The sequence below is a fragment of the Rhincodon typus genome, chromosome 3 (assembly GCF_021869965.1).
Source record: "Rhincodon typus isolate 14 chromosome 3, sRhiTyp1.1, whole genome shotgun sequence".
In the NCBI taxonomy this organism is placed as follows: domain Eukaryota; kingdom Metazoa; phylum Chordata; class Chondrichthyes; order Orectolobiformes; family Rhincodontidae; genus Rhincodon; species Rhincodon typus.
Window position 1 is genome coordinate 25,334,241 of NC_063334.1, and position 14,200 is coordinate 25,348,440.

At 39.7% G+C, this 14,200-nt stretch overlaps 1 protein-coding gene across 2 annotated transcripts; it reads right to left on the reverse strand.

Moving 5' to 3' along the window:
• Positions 1 to 5,542: 5,542 nt before the first annotated feature.
• On the reverse strand, positions 5,543 to 12,284 carry LOC109938492 (T-cell acute lymphocytic leukemia protein 2-like). 2 transcript variants are annotated; one of them, XM_048594938.1, is made up of 3 exons: positions 12,012 to 12,284; positions 7,013 to 7,356; positions 5,543 to 6,604 (listed from the first exon to the last, which is right to left on the reverse strand). In XM_048594938.1, the coding sequence occupies exons 2-3, from the start codon at positions 7,340 to 7,342 to the stop codon at positions 6,557 to 6,559; spliced, it is 378 nt and encodes a 125-aa protein (XP_048450895.1). In that variant the 5' UTR covers positions 7,343 to 7,356; positions 12,012 to 12,284; the 3' UTR covers positions 5,543 to 6,556. The 2 variants fall into 2 exon arrangements, with proteins under 2 accessions (XP_048450895.1, XP_048450894.1); XM_048594937.1 differs by having other exon boundaries at positions 6,528 to 7,356.
• Between the last annotated feature and the right edge of the window lie 1,916 nt (positions 12,285 to 14,200).

Below are 14,200 nucleotides of genomic sequence, written 5' to 3' on the forward strand. Positions count from 1 at the left end.
GACTTTACCTCTGTGAGTGAGGTTTACTCAGGAAGAACATGGGTAAAAGGTAAAGAAGTTAAAATATTGAGAGATATGGGAGCTAACCAGTCTCTAATAGTAAGAGATGAAAGTATTTGCACTCCTTCTGGAATGTTGCCTGAGACACTGATAATCTGTGGAGTAAATGGAGAGAGATTTACCATCTCCCTATGTAAGATAAGGCTAGAAAGCCCAATCAAGACTGGGGAAGTGACAGTGGGAGTGATTGAAAGAGTGTCAATTCCATAACACAGTTTGTTCTTTGAAACGACCTAGTGGTCGATGGGGCAGCACGGTGGCTCAGTGGTTAGCATTGGGTCCCGGGTTTGATTCCACCCTTGGGCGACTGTCTGTGTGGAGTTTGCACATTCTCCCCATGTCTACGTGGGTTTCCTCCAGGTGCTCTGGTTTCCTCCCACAGTCCAAAGATGTGCAGGGTAGGTGGATTAGCCATTCTAAATTGCCCATAGTGTTCAGGGATGTGTAGATTAGGTGAGTTATAGGGGAATGGGTCTGGGAGGGATGCTCTGAGGGTCGGTGTGGACTTGTTGGGCCAAAGGGCCTGTTTCTACAATGTAGGGATTCTATGATTCTATGAAATTTCTGGAGGCAATTACACTACAGAATGTCAAGGCAAAAGAGGTTGTGGAAGAGTTGCTTGCTTTCTTTACCCGTTATGCACTACTCCAGGAGATTCAGTCGGACCAAGGGTCCAATATTACTGCCAAATTGTTTACGGAGATCATGGATAGTTTAGGCTTCCAACAGTTTAAAATCAAACGTGTACCATCCTGAATCCCGGGGAGCATTGGAGAGGTGGCATCAGACCCTAAAGAACATGCTGAGAGCTTATTTTCAGGATAACGGAAATAATTGGGATAAAGGTATCCCATTTGTATTATTTGCTATTAGAGCTGCCCCAAATGAATCAACTCTATTTTAAGTGAATATTTGGACACAAAGTAAGAGGGCCTTTAAAATTAATTAAGGAAAAGTTGATAGGTCTGAAGTCAGAGATCTCACAGTTGGATTATGTATCTGAGGTCACAGAAAGATTAACCAGAGTAGGTGAATTAGCTAGATGACATTTGAAGGTGGCACAGCACATAATGAAGCAAGAAGCTGATAAGAAATCCAAAATTCATATGTTTACCCGTGGGGATAAAGTATTAGTGCGGTTACCACTGGTAGGAAATCTCCTCAAAGCAAGTTTTTGTGGGTGGTCCCTATAAAATTGAAAAGAAGTTAAGTCAGGTGAATTATCTGGTAAAGATGCCAGATAGGAAAAACATTTATCAGGTATGTCATGTGAACATGCTGAAAACTTACTATGACAGAGAACGAGAATCAGAGAAGCAGGTATTAGTTACCGCCAGACAGAGTGAGGAATCAAATCCAGATGATTCAGATTTTGATGTGCCTCAGAATAAATTGAATAATGAGGAAGTCCTTAGAGAATGAGATACGGTAATAAGCTATCAGAAAACTGAATTGAAAGGCTTGTTGCAGCATAATGATGACATATTTAGAAATAGAATGGGGAGGATTAATACTATAGTACATGAGGTGGATGTAGGGAATGTTGTTCTGATAAAACAATACCCTTAGGCTTAATCCTCTCAAAGCAGCACAGGTACAGAAGGAAGTAGAAGCAATTCTCCAAGAAGACATCATTGAACCAAGTCAAACCAACTGCAGTTCGCAATTGTGTTATTTCCCAAACCTGATGGTACGCAATGATTCTGCATGGATTATTAGAAGGTCGATGCCGAGACTAAATCAGACTCATACCCACTTCCAAGGCTGTAAGATTGTGTGGAAAAGTTGGACAAGCTACTTACATCACAAAGTTGGACTTACTTTGTGGTTACTGGCAAGTACCTTTGTCAGAAAGAGCGAAAGAAGTTTCTGCTTTTGTAACCCTAAATGGGCTAAGTCAATTTAAAGTAATGCCCTTTGGAATGAAGAACACACCAGCCACATTTCAAAGACTTATGAACACACATGTCACAGGATTGACTAATTGTACCATCTATATAGATGACTTAGTGATCTTTAACCATTCGTGCGCAAATTACATGGCGTATTTGGCAGAGCTCTTTGAGATATTACGGAAGGCAAAGTTGGTTATAAATTTAGCAAAGACAGAATTCACGAAGGCAGAAGTGATGTTTTTAGGATACAACATCGGACATGGAAGGATGACACCGAGGGACATGAAGATGAAGGCTATCGAGGAATCTCCAAGACCATCCTTAAAGAAGGAAGTACTACGATTTTTGGTACTGAGTGGATTCTACAGGAAATTTGTACCAAACTTTAGTAGCTTGGTGGTACTGCTGACGGATTTACTTAAAAAAAACATAAAATTCCAACGAACAGAACAACGCAGGAAGACTTTGAGAATATGAAAGCAGTGTTAAACACCGCACCAGTTTTAGCTATACCAAATTTCTTGAAACCCATAAAGCGACTATCGATGCAAGTGATATAGTGGTTGGAGCTGTGTTGTTACAGAAGGATGATTGTGGAATTGAAAGGCCAATTGGTTATTTTGCAAAGAAACTCAATATCCACCAGAGAAAATATTGAACCTTGAAAAGGAGTGATTGAGTTCGGTCCTGGCTTTGCAACATTTTAATGTTTATGTTGCAAACAATATATCGGAGATGGTTGTGTACTCTGATCACAACCATTTGACATTTTTGGAAAGATTTACAGACAAGAACGTAAAGACAAGCAGGACATCATAGAGGCAGGGTGAGTTTAGAGAATAGCATCAGAAATCTCTCTTGGGCTCACAGAGAGAAAGTTTCCATGAAACTCCCTGAAATTGACACTTAGCCGAAATTCGCTTAACAAAATTCAATTCATTGACTCCATCAGGTTAAATTTCCTTTTACTTCTCATTTCCAATACTTTTTCTATAAATGCATTCATTGGAAATAATGATATTAATGCTCTGTGAGTTTTTTTTCACTGTTTTGTCCTTCCAGTATTTTCTTGGTGTTATTCAATAATCCCTGGAAACTCCAGGAAAATCTGAAGAGTTGGCAACTGTATGTTGGTGCCTGCAATTTGAAAGTGCAATCAGCAGGATTGGTTTAGGAGATTAGCAGTTGAGCACCTTGTACAATTTTTAATTGTCTCTTCCCTGCCCAGTTTCTGAAGGACAAGAAGAAGACTATAACTCCCTCACAGTTATGGAGCTTAATCTATTCAGGAGGCTCCCCCAAACTCTTGGGGAATATTAAACATTTCCGCTGTTATGTTTAATATTTGCAGAAACATCCCCAATTCCAACAAAATATTTAAAATTCAGTACATGTCCAGAGCTTGCTGCAGTGTGAATTCAATTCAGGGCTACATCAAACAAAGGAGATAACTACAAGTTGAACCTATTTTGTAGCTATTGGCCTCAGACCCTAAAAATCACAAAGTACAAATGAGCCATGATCTAATTGAATGGCAGCAGAACAAGCTTGAGGGGTTGCATGGTCTCCTCTTGTTTCTACCATATAAGAGATTCAGCCTTATAGTTTTTTTAAAAAAATCTTGAAGCCACACATTATTTGGCTAGGTTGCACAGTACAAACCTTCACTGACAACGTGCTAAAAGCACATTTCTTATGGTTTAGCTGTAATATAGAAGGATTACCTCAATATCTTCAGTGATGTTTTGAAATGGCTCCACAGCACCTGCCTCTTTTATTTACACAGTAAAATAAGTTCAGCGAGGATTACCATGAGTAATAAAAGGCTCACTCTCAACTGACCTTTGCTGGGCAGGTCATGAGTTAAGCAGCCCATCTTACTATTTCTTTTAACATGTTCCTACGGGGAAACTTCACGCAGCGCTCAATCTAGTGTTGTGCAAATGACTGTTCTTATATTTATAAGGGAATCGATTAAAATAATAAATTAATTAGTTTGATGTATTATGTTGTTGTTTCAATTGATTTATTATCATTTCACATGATATTATGTTATTTTCTTTCAGACTGCAATGACTGGTGGTTCTCAATTGAACCCCAGAGGAAGGAAGCTGTTAGGAGATGGGAAGCTTTGTTTCTCTTTTCTGTAAAGTTTTAGATGCAGTTTTGATTGAATCATGTGAATTTGCAAGTCTGCCTTAATTTTAGTCCTAAAACCCCTCATTTAATCTATCTTTGTAACACTTAAATTCCATTTATATCACCACGGCAGTAATTATTACTTGCAAGATCCAAGAACTGATTTTCAATCACAGGGGATCTGACTTATTGATTATCCATAGTTAGTATTAGTTCCAGTGTCAAACACTATTCATTCTGAAATAAAAACAGACTGTGTTGGAAACACTTAGCAGCGCAGGCAAAATCTGTAGCAAAAGAAAAATAGTTAATGTTTCAAGCTGAATATGACCCTTTTTCAGATCAATCTGAATCAAGAGTGGTTATATTCAAGTTGTAAAATTAGCTGTTTCCTTCTCCACAGATGCCAGCAGAGATGCTGGATATCTTCCATAATTTTGTGTTTTTATTTTGGAGTTCCAGTATTTGCTTTTATACTAGTTATCTGAGGTATTTGACTCTAGTTTTTCAGTCTAAAGGGATTGCAAGTAGTCAAGCATTCTTTTCATCCATTAATTGAACCTTGAATGTCTTAGTTTCTCTTCTTACTCGCTCTTCATGTCCACATATACAGATTCATTATTAAAGTTCACTACTTACTTTTGACTAATGTCCTCCATGGCTAGCATATGTCCAGTTACTTTTGTAAATATGTAAGATAATCAGTCTCAGTATTCTGATGTCTAGCTTCATCCATAATTGGAAGCAGCATTACCAACCGACATTACCAGTCTGCACACAAGTGACCAAAACACCGAACAGTCTCATGTTTAATTGTCTTATATCAATCAACTGGGCTGCTTCAGATGGCAAAGTATGTACAGTCATAGATTGAATAGAATGGCTGCCATCATAGTTTCCGACATTACAACAATGACTGCACATTAAAAGTACCTAATTGACCGTTAAGCATTTTAGAATGTCGTGTGGTTGTGAAAAGGTGCTGTAGAAGTGTAAGTCTTGATTTCAACATGTAATTGGCTCTCCTTCACTAAGCAGAAATATTTTGCTTCTGCTGCAACTTCACTGGAACTTCAATGATGCTGTCAACAGCACGACCAATTATGATGTTGCATTTATGCTGTAGCATGAATTATAGTTACTGCAATTATTCTCATCCATGGTTACATAATATTAAAATCTCAGAAAATGGCTGCAATATATAAAAACAAGCTCATTTTACGGAAACTTGGTAAACATGCACATATACAATGGTGGCATTGCCTGTCTATTCAGTCAGGAAATGGCATATAAGATGGAAGGCTGTGATGAAGGACGATAGCAATAACTGAAAGGGACAGAGACATCTTTGACACACTTTTTATTTATCATTAATATTTACCACTTTTATGATTAAATACTTACAGATGACAATGTATATTCTAGCAAGTTACACAAAATACATATTTATTTGAAAGATGCTACAATGTGATTGGTTTGAAAACTTTTAATAATAAATACATTAAACTCAGAACTGAGTCAGTTTGAAATGCCTGTAATGGCAGTAATTATTACTTGCAAGATCCAAGAACTGATTTTCAATCACAGGGGATCTGACTTATTGATTATCCATAGTTAGTATTAGTTCCAGTGTCAAACAGCACTGTATTCGAAAATCCCCCTTATTTGATCATTCATAAAGACAACCATTGGCATTTTATACATTTGCAGACTCTTTGGCTAGCTCAACAAAACATTTCTTCCTTTTCCCAATATATTATACTTTCAGATAATTAAGTTAAATTAATATCAATTTAGCTAGGACAGAAAACAAAACCGTAAAAAAAATAGGGAAATGTTAAAACATTGAGGGCAATGTTCACATAATATTTCCTGTAGTGCTTTTAGAAGTGTAATTGATTGCGATTAGATTTTACGGACCAGATAGGCATGCAGTGGACAAAAGTTAAATCTCTGTGAAGCCTTTGGACACTAACATGATCCCACAGCTTCCCTTCTGTACAACGCGTCACAATCTTATATTAGTAATCTCGGGGTGCGGGGAGAGTACGTTTATGCCTTTTTGAAATCTTATTTTACAAACTCCATCCACCAGAACGAATAAAATATAAACATTATAATTATTGGAACGAAAGTAACAGCATGCATCGGACAGTGAACTTTGCAAACATCTTGTTCTCGTATCAATGATTCTCGCCCTGGGACTGAGTTCCAGTTTAGGTTAACTGGTTTCCAATGAGGAAGGTCAGTTCAGACACGCAGATCGATTGCACTAAGAGGATTGGCTACACAAGTTGTTGCAGGGGAGTGAAGTTCCTGTAGTACCTTATTGCACACAAATTGGTATCGACAGTTCTACCCATCAAAGAACCTATCATCTGCAAATTAAGTGAAAATGTATCCTCCCGAACGCCGGTAGATTTTCAACACTGCAGCCGCCCGGTTTCCCGTGGAATTCAAAATCATTGCTCGCAGGAAGATCCCGTTCCCTCCGGCCTCGTTAGCCTAAGCTTAAAAAGGGCAGCAAGTTAATAATCCACCCGGTGGAGTTTAGAAATAAAACAACTCGCGCTTCATAGAGTAATTCACTGCCCGAGATGTCATCATTTACCATTGTGGTCCTCAGCACCTTTGGCTGGTGCACGAATGTCACGGCAGTGATAACGGAATTTATTTTTTCTTCCCAGTTTTTTTTTTTGTTGTTTACAGATACACAGGCTTTAGTGACCAGCATTTCGCCTAGGTCAGGGAACAACTAAATACGGACAAGGACACATTTAGGGACCATGACGCTTTATGGGAAACTACACAACATTTAACTTTTTTAACAGAGCAAATTGATACAGAATGGTAGTGGACGGTGCCACGGCGCTGTCAGCAGAGCACGACTGGTCCTCGGGTAAGCTGCTGGGACTCACTGATCTCTCGTTACCGCTGCTGCTGCCTGACGCTGGCGAAGAGGCGCTGCCCCCATCTACCGGTACGCTCTGTCCTGGGGACCGCCCGTGGGTAACCTCCGGAAAGGATACAGCTTTGCTAAAGTCCCCGCTTCCTTGATCTATTCCCTGATCTTTAAGCAGCTTGACCAGGAAATCGATATATTTCATCGCCAGGCGCAAGATTTCGTTTTTGCTCAGTTTCTTGTCTGGAGGGTGAGTCGGGACCAGCTTCCGCAACTCTGCAAAGGCGCTGTTTACATTTTGCTGCCTCCATCTCTCCCTTGTGTTGGTGAAAACCTTCTTCGTCATCCTTTCCGGCAGCTCTGCAATAAAAGTGCAGCTGTAATATTTTACAAAATAAGTCAAGAATTCAGTCTAAAAATGGTAGTTACATAAGTGGAAGTCTCGAAATGTTGTAGGCAATCCTGACACCCTAAAGTGTGTCCAACAATCTACAAGGCACAAGATGGAATATTCCCCACTTGCCTGGATGGTTGCAGCTCCAACAACACTCAAAAAGCTGGACATCATCCAAGACAAAGAAGCCCACTTAAATGGCACCACATGTACCAAGTTAAACTTTCACTCCCTTCACCATTCTGCAAAGTAGCAGCAGAATGTACCATCTATAAGATAGACCGCAGCAACTCACCAAATCTCTTTCCACACCAACTTCCACACCCCAGATCTGGACCTCCTACAATCACAAGATTCAGCGGTTGAGCCACCATCCTCTCAACAACCATTAGGCACTAAATGATAGTTTTGCCAGACAACACCAAATAAATGAATAAAAATCAAACAAACTTGGAGCAGTATTTTCTGCCAGATTTTATTTCCCGGCGATTGACTGAATATGTCAAAATGTATTGCAAAAGACCAGAATCCAAGGTTAAAAACGCTTCATATTCATACAGCACTTTTCACAACCACCAAGACATCTCAAAGTGTAATCACTGTTGCAATGTAGGAGACACAGCAGCAATGCACCCCCTAAGCTGCGTGGTTGTATGCATATAGCTGCTCCGAGGGTTTGTGCGCTGCGATCGGCATGTTGACATCGTTTGCAGCATTTACTTCCAATTCCGCTGCCGCAGAAGGACCATGGGAGTCCATGCAGAAGAAAAAATAATTAGCAAGAATGCTGCACAGTGGCAAAATTGGCAAAGCATCCTCCCACACGCAACAATATGATAATGACCAGATCATTTGTTTTGAGATGTCAATGTGTTGTTCATGACATTGGGATTCATTCATTGTATTATTGTTAAGTAGCAGAGCATTTGTTAAAATCTATAGTCTGGCTGGGTAATGGACAATAATATACAGTACAGACTCATTTTCCTGTAAAAGATTTTAACATTATTAGGGTATTATGTTCATCAATAATTTTCGATGTTCAATTTAGCACTGTTTGGCATTCCTGCTTCAGCATGTTTCTATTTTAAGCAAGTGGTTTTAAGTCAGTTGAGTTGGATCATTGAACAAGAGCAAAATTTAACATCAAAATCTATAGTCGCTAGACATGAGAGATTCTAAATTCAATCTTTGTGTAATCTAAAACAGCACAGATGGATCATTACAATCATATTCATTTTGTGATGTCCATATTTCTTTTTCCACAATCTCTGTCCCCTATCCCACCTCATTACATCCTTTCTGCTCAATGTATGGTGCTGCTGCTAGAATGGCCAACTGTGTAGTCTTGAGGATGAATACCACTGGTTAAGTAATCTCTATATCCCATACATTTGGCCAGACCCCAGCTGGAGTACTCTGCTCAGTTGTGGCACTACATCTCAAGAAGGTCATATTGATCTTGGAGGCAGTGCAGCATTAATTTACCAGTAAGATACAAAGGCTAAAGTGGCTAAATTATAAGGAAAAGTTGCATAGAGTGAGTATAGAAGATTAAGCGGATAGCCTCAAAATTAGAGCCAGGTCATTCAGTGCTAACTCACTTCTTCACACAAAGTGTCTTGAGAATCAGAAATACTCTGTCCCAAAAATACTGTTGAGGCTGGGGGATGGATTGGGATTTAACAAATGCCCTGTTACTAAACAATAATAAAATCTATTTTACGATTAGTTCCCAATGAATACCAATGGACTAGCCAACGTTTATTCCTTTATCAAAATAACAAAATAAATTATGTTGTCATTGAGATTATGCTGTTATAATTGTAGATATCAAAACTGAGATTGGTAAAAAATTTTGTTCAATGTGTGTGTTCATTCGTTATAGAACCAAGGCAAATGAGAGTAATTAAGATGCAGATCAAATATTGAATGCTAGAAAAGGCACAAGAGGTAGAATGGCCTCTTTGATGATACCTCCTACATTTCCATAGAATTCACAGAATTGTTATGGAGCAGAAGATAGTTTTTTTTGCCTCTGGTATCTGCACGGCCTTTCTGGTTGAGGATTATGACTTAGTGCAATTCTTCTGTCCTTTCCCCATAACCCCACACATTGTTTCTCTTCATTATCAGCAAATGCCCTCTTGAATACCTCGAATGAATCCTCCTCCAACATACCACCAAGCACGGCATGCCAAACCTTAGCTACCGACTGTGTGAAAATGCTTTTTCTCATATAGCAATCTCTTTTAACATTATTTTAAATTTCTCACCTCCTGATGCCTTTTATGAATGGGAACAGTTTCTACCATCTAATCTGCCCTAGTCCTTCATGATTGTGAAAACCTCTTTTATATCTCTCTTAATCTGCTCCTCTACAAGAAAAAAAACCCTCAACTTCTCCAATCTTCCATAGTAATTGAAATATCTTATATCTGGAACCATTCCAGTAAAACTCTGCTGCATTCTTACCAATGCATTCACATCCTTTCTGATTGTGACAGCTAGAAATGTATACAAACTGTTCCCTCATTTATTAGTCACAAGGTGGATTTTGTAAGTCTTAATAAGAATACCCTGAAAAAAGCTTGACACATTTAATAGTGAGTCCAACCTTTGCTAATTGGGATGCTATTCTGAAACAATTTCTCAGCTATTGGTTTCAATCACGTGGACTGCATAGAAAATAACATAATTAATAGATGGCGTGGAATATATTAATTTGGGTTTTAAAGTTGCATTTTATTTTAGCTATACATCCTCAAGCAAAATCAGAAAAGAACCCTAAACCTATCTTTCATTCTCTTTCATGGCCCCTATTGTCTTATATGATGAAGAAAAAATATTCCTCAACCCTGTCATATCCAAATTCCATTTTTTAAAAATCTGTCTGGTTTAATGTTGGGGTGCTTAATTATTAAATAAGCCATTGCTAATGGCAGTTGGTTAAAACACAATGCTGCAGCAGAATGGAAATCTGATGTTCAAGGCGTAATATTGAAGAAAAAGTAACACAAAAAAGCCGACAGAACTGTAGTTTAAACAGAATGCAATATATTATATATCATCATCAATTTATTGTGCTTAAATAGGCTCAGGTTGAAAATATCATTGCCTTCATCTGACTTGCAGACTCTAATTAATAATTAAATACTGTTAACCAAATAACCAAATCAATTATTACAACCTAAATCTGATTCAAGAATAATAAACAATACAAACAGAAGCACATGTGGTGAGGAAAATCTGGTATTTTTTAACACGATATTGAGATTCAGGAAACAACTGGCTGCAGGAAAGTATGACAGCGGCTTACATACTTATGATGCATCTACCTGTAGTAGGTAGTCTTATCCTGCTCCTGTGTCAAACAAATCCCAGAATCATCCCTTACCTGCTTCAAGAAGTGTTGGCTGCCGCTGATGACAACAGGCTGAAGGAGCTAAGCTATGACCTGCACCGTGCGGTGTGCAGCAGTAAGTGATACCCAGATTCCGTGCAGCCCCGTGCTATGGTTTTTGTTGGGGGGGAGGAGCAGGGAGGGAGCTGCTGCCACTTATATTGTGGCTGTCCCTTTGTTTGACATGTGTCCCCACAATGTGCTACAAGTGAATATATTTGTCTCCTTGGAGACTAGCAGCACAATGCGTCAGGCACCCTTCCCATTTTTGTTCCACTGAAAAAAATGCCCTTCCATTTTCGACACAAGAGTGTCGTTTGCTCCGAAAAGGTGAATGATGCTTTGAGCAATAATCGAAAGGGCGAGACAATTTATTACGTTAGAACGACGCATAGCTGTTTAAATCCGCTGCAAAAAACCCCCCCAGGAAACTCATATATCAGTCGACCGCTTGGAGAACATATCGTGGTGTTGGAATTTAAAACCTTAACCACCTTTCCAAATAATTGGGCGGATCTTGTGTGATGCTGAGTGATTGTCCTTTGACAGTTTGTGATTCTGCCGCAAATTTATATTCGGTAATGAAAACAGAAAAAGCACAACATCGACAGCGAAATAAAAAAAAGTGGAAATGTCATGTTTGGCATGAGACTGTTTGCGCGGAAGTTAAGTGGGCCTCCAAATTGTTACTGTTAACATCCTTCAGTGGTTGTTAACCAACAAACTGCTGCTGGAACAACGCCTTAATACTTTATGCAGTTGAATTTTGTTAGTATATATAGTAAATCAGCATTCTTATCATTTGCTGTTGCCTTTTATTGTTTCTAATTTATGCAATTATTAATTTTTTTTCCCTCAAGTGCTTTGTTTCAAAGTGACAGACTGCTATGGACTTTACTTTGTGGAGTAGGAATTTACATAATCCGATTACAGGGATTATCATGTGGTTGCAAAACTGCCCCAGTGGGTCTGAGTTTTAAAAAAAATCCTTACTATTATTCATTGCGCTTTACACTGCCCACAAAAGTACTGCACCTGCAATTCTAACCGACACTCTTTCAGGACACTCTAGTAGGATCTACATTTGACAAAACAGAACTGCTTCATGTATGCATCGCCTTTAATTGATCCATCTGGATTAGTCTTGAAACTATAAATGAACGTTTGGATGCTTAGTCTTATCTAAAAGGGTCATCGGATTCTTTAAAGAGGACCAACTTGCATCGTGCCTCTGTACTTCCCCGTTCTGATGATTCGCATTGTCCCGGTCTTCAGGCAGTGGTCGCGGCGACTGTGAGAATAATCACTAAACTCGTCGTTTACTTTCTTAGCTCCAAAGGAAAGTGACTTCAGTCAGACAGCAGCTCAATTCCCACAATAAATCTAGTTTAAAGCAGCCTCCCCAGCGCCCGCTGCTGAAACTCCAATTAGTCACCCCGCCAAGTCGCAGAAGGACAAACGAGCGTACACAAATGTTTACTTTGGCCCAAGGTTATCTCTCCGTTTGGTAATAATCATTGGGAACTAAACGAAAGACCTCACTGCAAGGACGTAGGGGCGGAGCGATTAGTTTTAAATCTTTTAAAAAGCGTGTGAACGTCTTTGAAATGGAATAGTAAAAGTGGTGAAGGTGAGCAGGATGGGGGTGCAGTTAATATCAATCCTGTTGTTTGCAGCTATTGTGAGCCTGGGCTTTTGATTTGCCATTCAGCGTGGACGTGGTTGGGGGTGGTGTGTGTGTGTGTGTTTCGCGGGGGGGCAGTGGAATCAATCCAGTAAAGCTGCCTATTGCAGATAAGAATTTTACAGCCTCTGGTAGGACGTGATAAGGAGGCTGTAATTATTAATCAGGCATTAATTGTCATACAGTCAGTAAATAGATACAGTGGATGGGTTTATCTCCTCGACTGCGTTTTGCTTTCTACAACAGATGCTATATTGATTTAGTACTATTAGACTCGTAGCTTCATAGACCAAAGATTAGCTGACTTTTGCCGGGAGAAACTCGGCGTTGTCATACTGAAGAGAGAGAGAGAGACAATCCTGGAAAGGGAGAACTGGAGATGGAGGGAGGTTTGACATCTTTGGTTAATTTCATTTTGCTTCATGTTTACCAGGTGTGATGGTCTCAGTTCAGGTGTTCAGTGGTATTTCTGTGCTAAATACACTTTTGATAAATTCTGTCATTTCTGGAAGGTCACTACATTTAAGGGTTCATAGTTGGAACCCTACCAGCCATGAGTGGCATGGACAATGACAAGAAATTTGAAAGAATGTGGCCAGAAAAACAAAAAATGAGACTCTCCATGTTGAGCAAAAATACTCTGATCTTCCTGTAAATTTCAACTATCTGAGAATCTGGTTAGTTTGAAGCAAGAGTCCTATTTGCATGTATTAACATCTCATTATGACCTAACTTTGCCTTATTTATATGCAGGTTGCTATTGTCTAAGGTGCCGGTGAGAAACTGGAAGGTGACAACTCCAGACATGAGAGTCAGAGATGTACCTGGGCTTGCAGCTGGCTGGAGTCTTACCTGGGCCTGCACCTTGGTCAGCATTCACCAACATCTCAGGGTATGATCCATGGGCCAACAACTGCCTCCAGCCTCTGTCCACAAAAGTCGCCATTGTCAAAACTCCAGTCTTATCACATCAGCATTTCACCACTGTACTTTGGAGCTAACCGACACCTCGTATTGCAGTTCTCCTACCAGATCGCTTTTGCACACAGGGTCATACACCGATCTCATGCACTTGCCCAGGATACAGCTCAGAGTTCTTTGTTTGCTTTCTTAGTGCTGACTTACCTTGCGTCCACTTGGATGACTCACGTCATCTCTGCTTTGTTATGCTTTTTCATGCAGGCAGAAAGTAAGGCAACTTGTCATGTCTGCCAGCACGGAATGGTCAAGCCAGTGGACGTGATGCTGTATGGCACTATACTATGTCAATGTCACATTTATGACAGAATACAACAGGTTCTACTGCAAACACACTACATGTGCTTCAATCTAATGGTCATGTCTGAGTGTCCAAGAGGCATAGTCCTTAAGTTAAATGAAGAGGGTCCACACTCAGTCAGGAGCATGATGTAATCTCAGTCTAGGGGTTTGGCTATAGTCAGTTGGGAGCTTGGTGTGAACAGGAGATCTGTTTCCTCCAATCTGAGGTATGGACCATGGTCTGTTCCACAGGTCCATTCCGATCAGTCTGTGGATTGCACTCAGTTCTCAGTATACCCATAGATCAACATACTCGCAGGGTCGGCCCTTGACCTGATTGCTTTTTCCTTGTTGACAGGGCCCGATGGATTGCACAGTCCTTCGCAGTAGATAGAGGATTTACACTACCACGGTATTTGCATTTTTTGTTATCTGCTGGAGATCTGATTCCCTATTCCCTTTG

Bases quoted from the DNA above. Each gene is read 5' to 3' on its own strand.
- LOC109938492 (XM_048594937.1), bottom strand. From the start codon at position 7,342: ATGACGAAGAAGGTTTTCACCAACACAAGGGAGAGATGGAGGCAGCAA.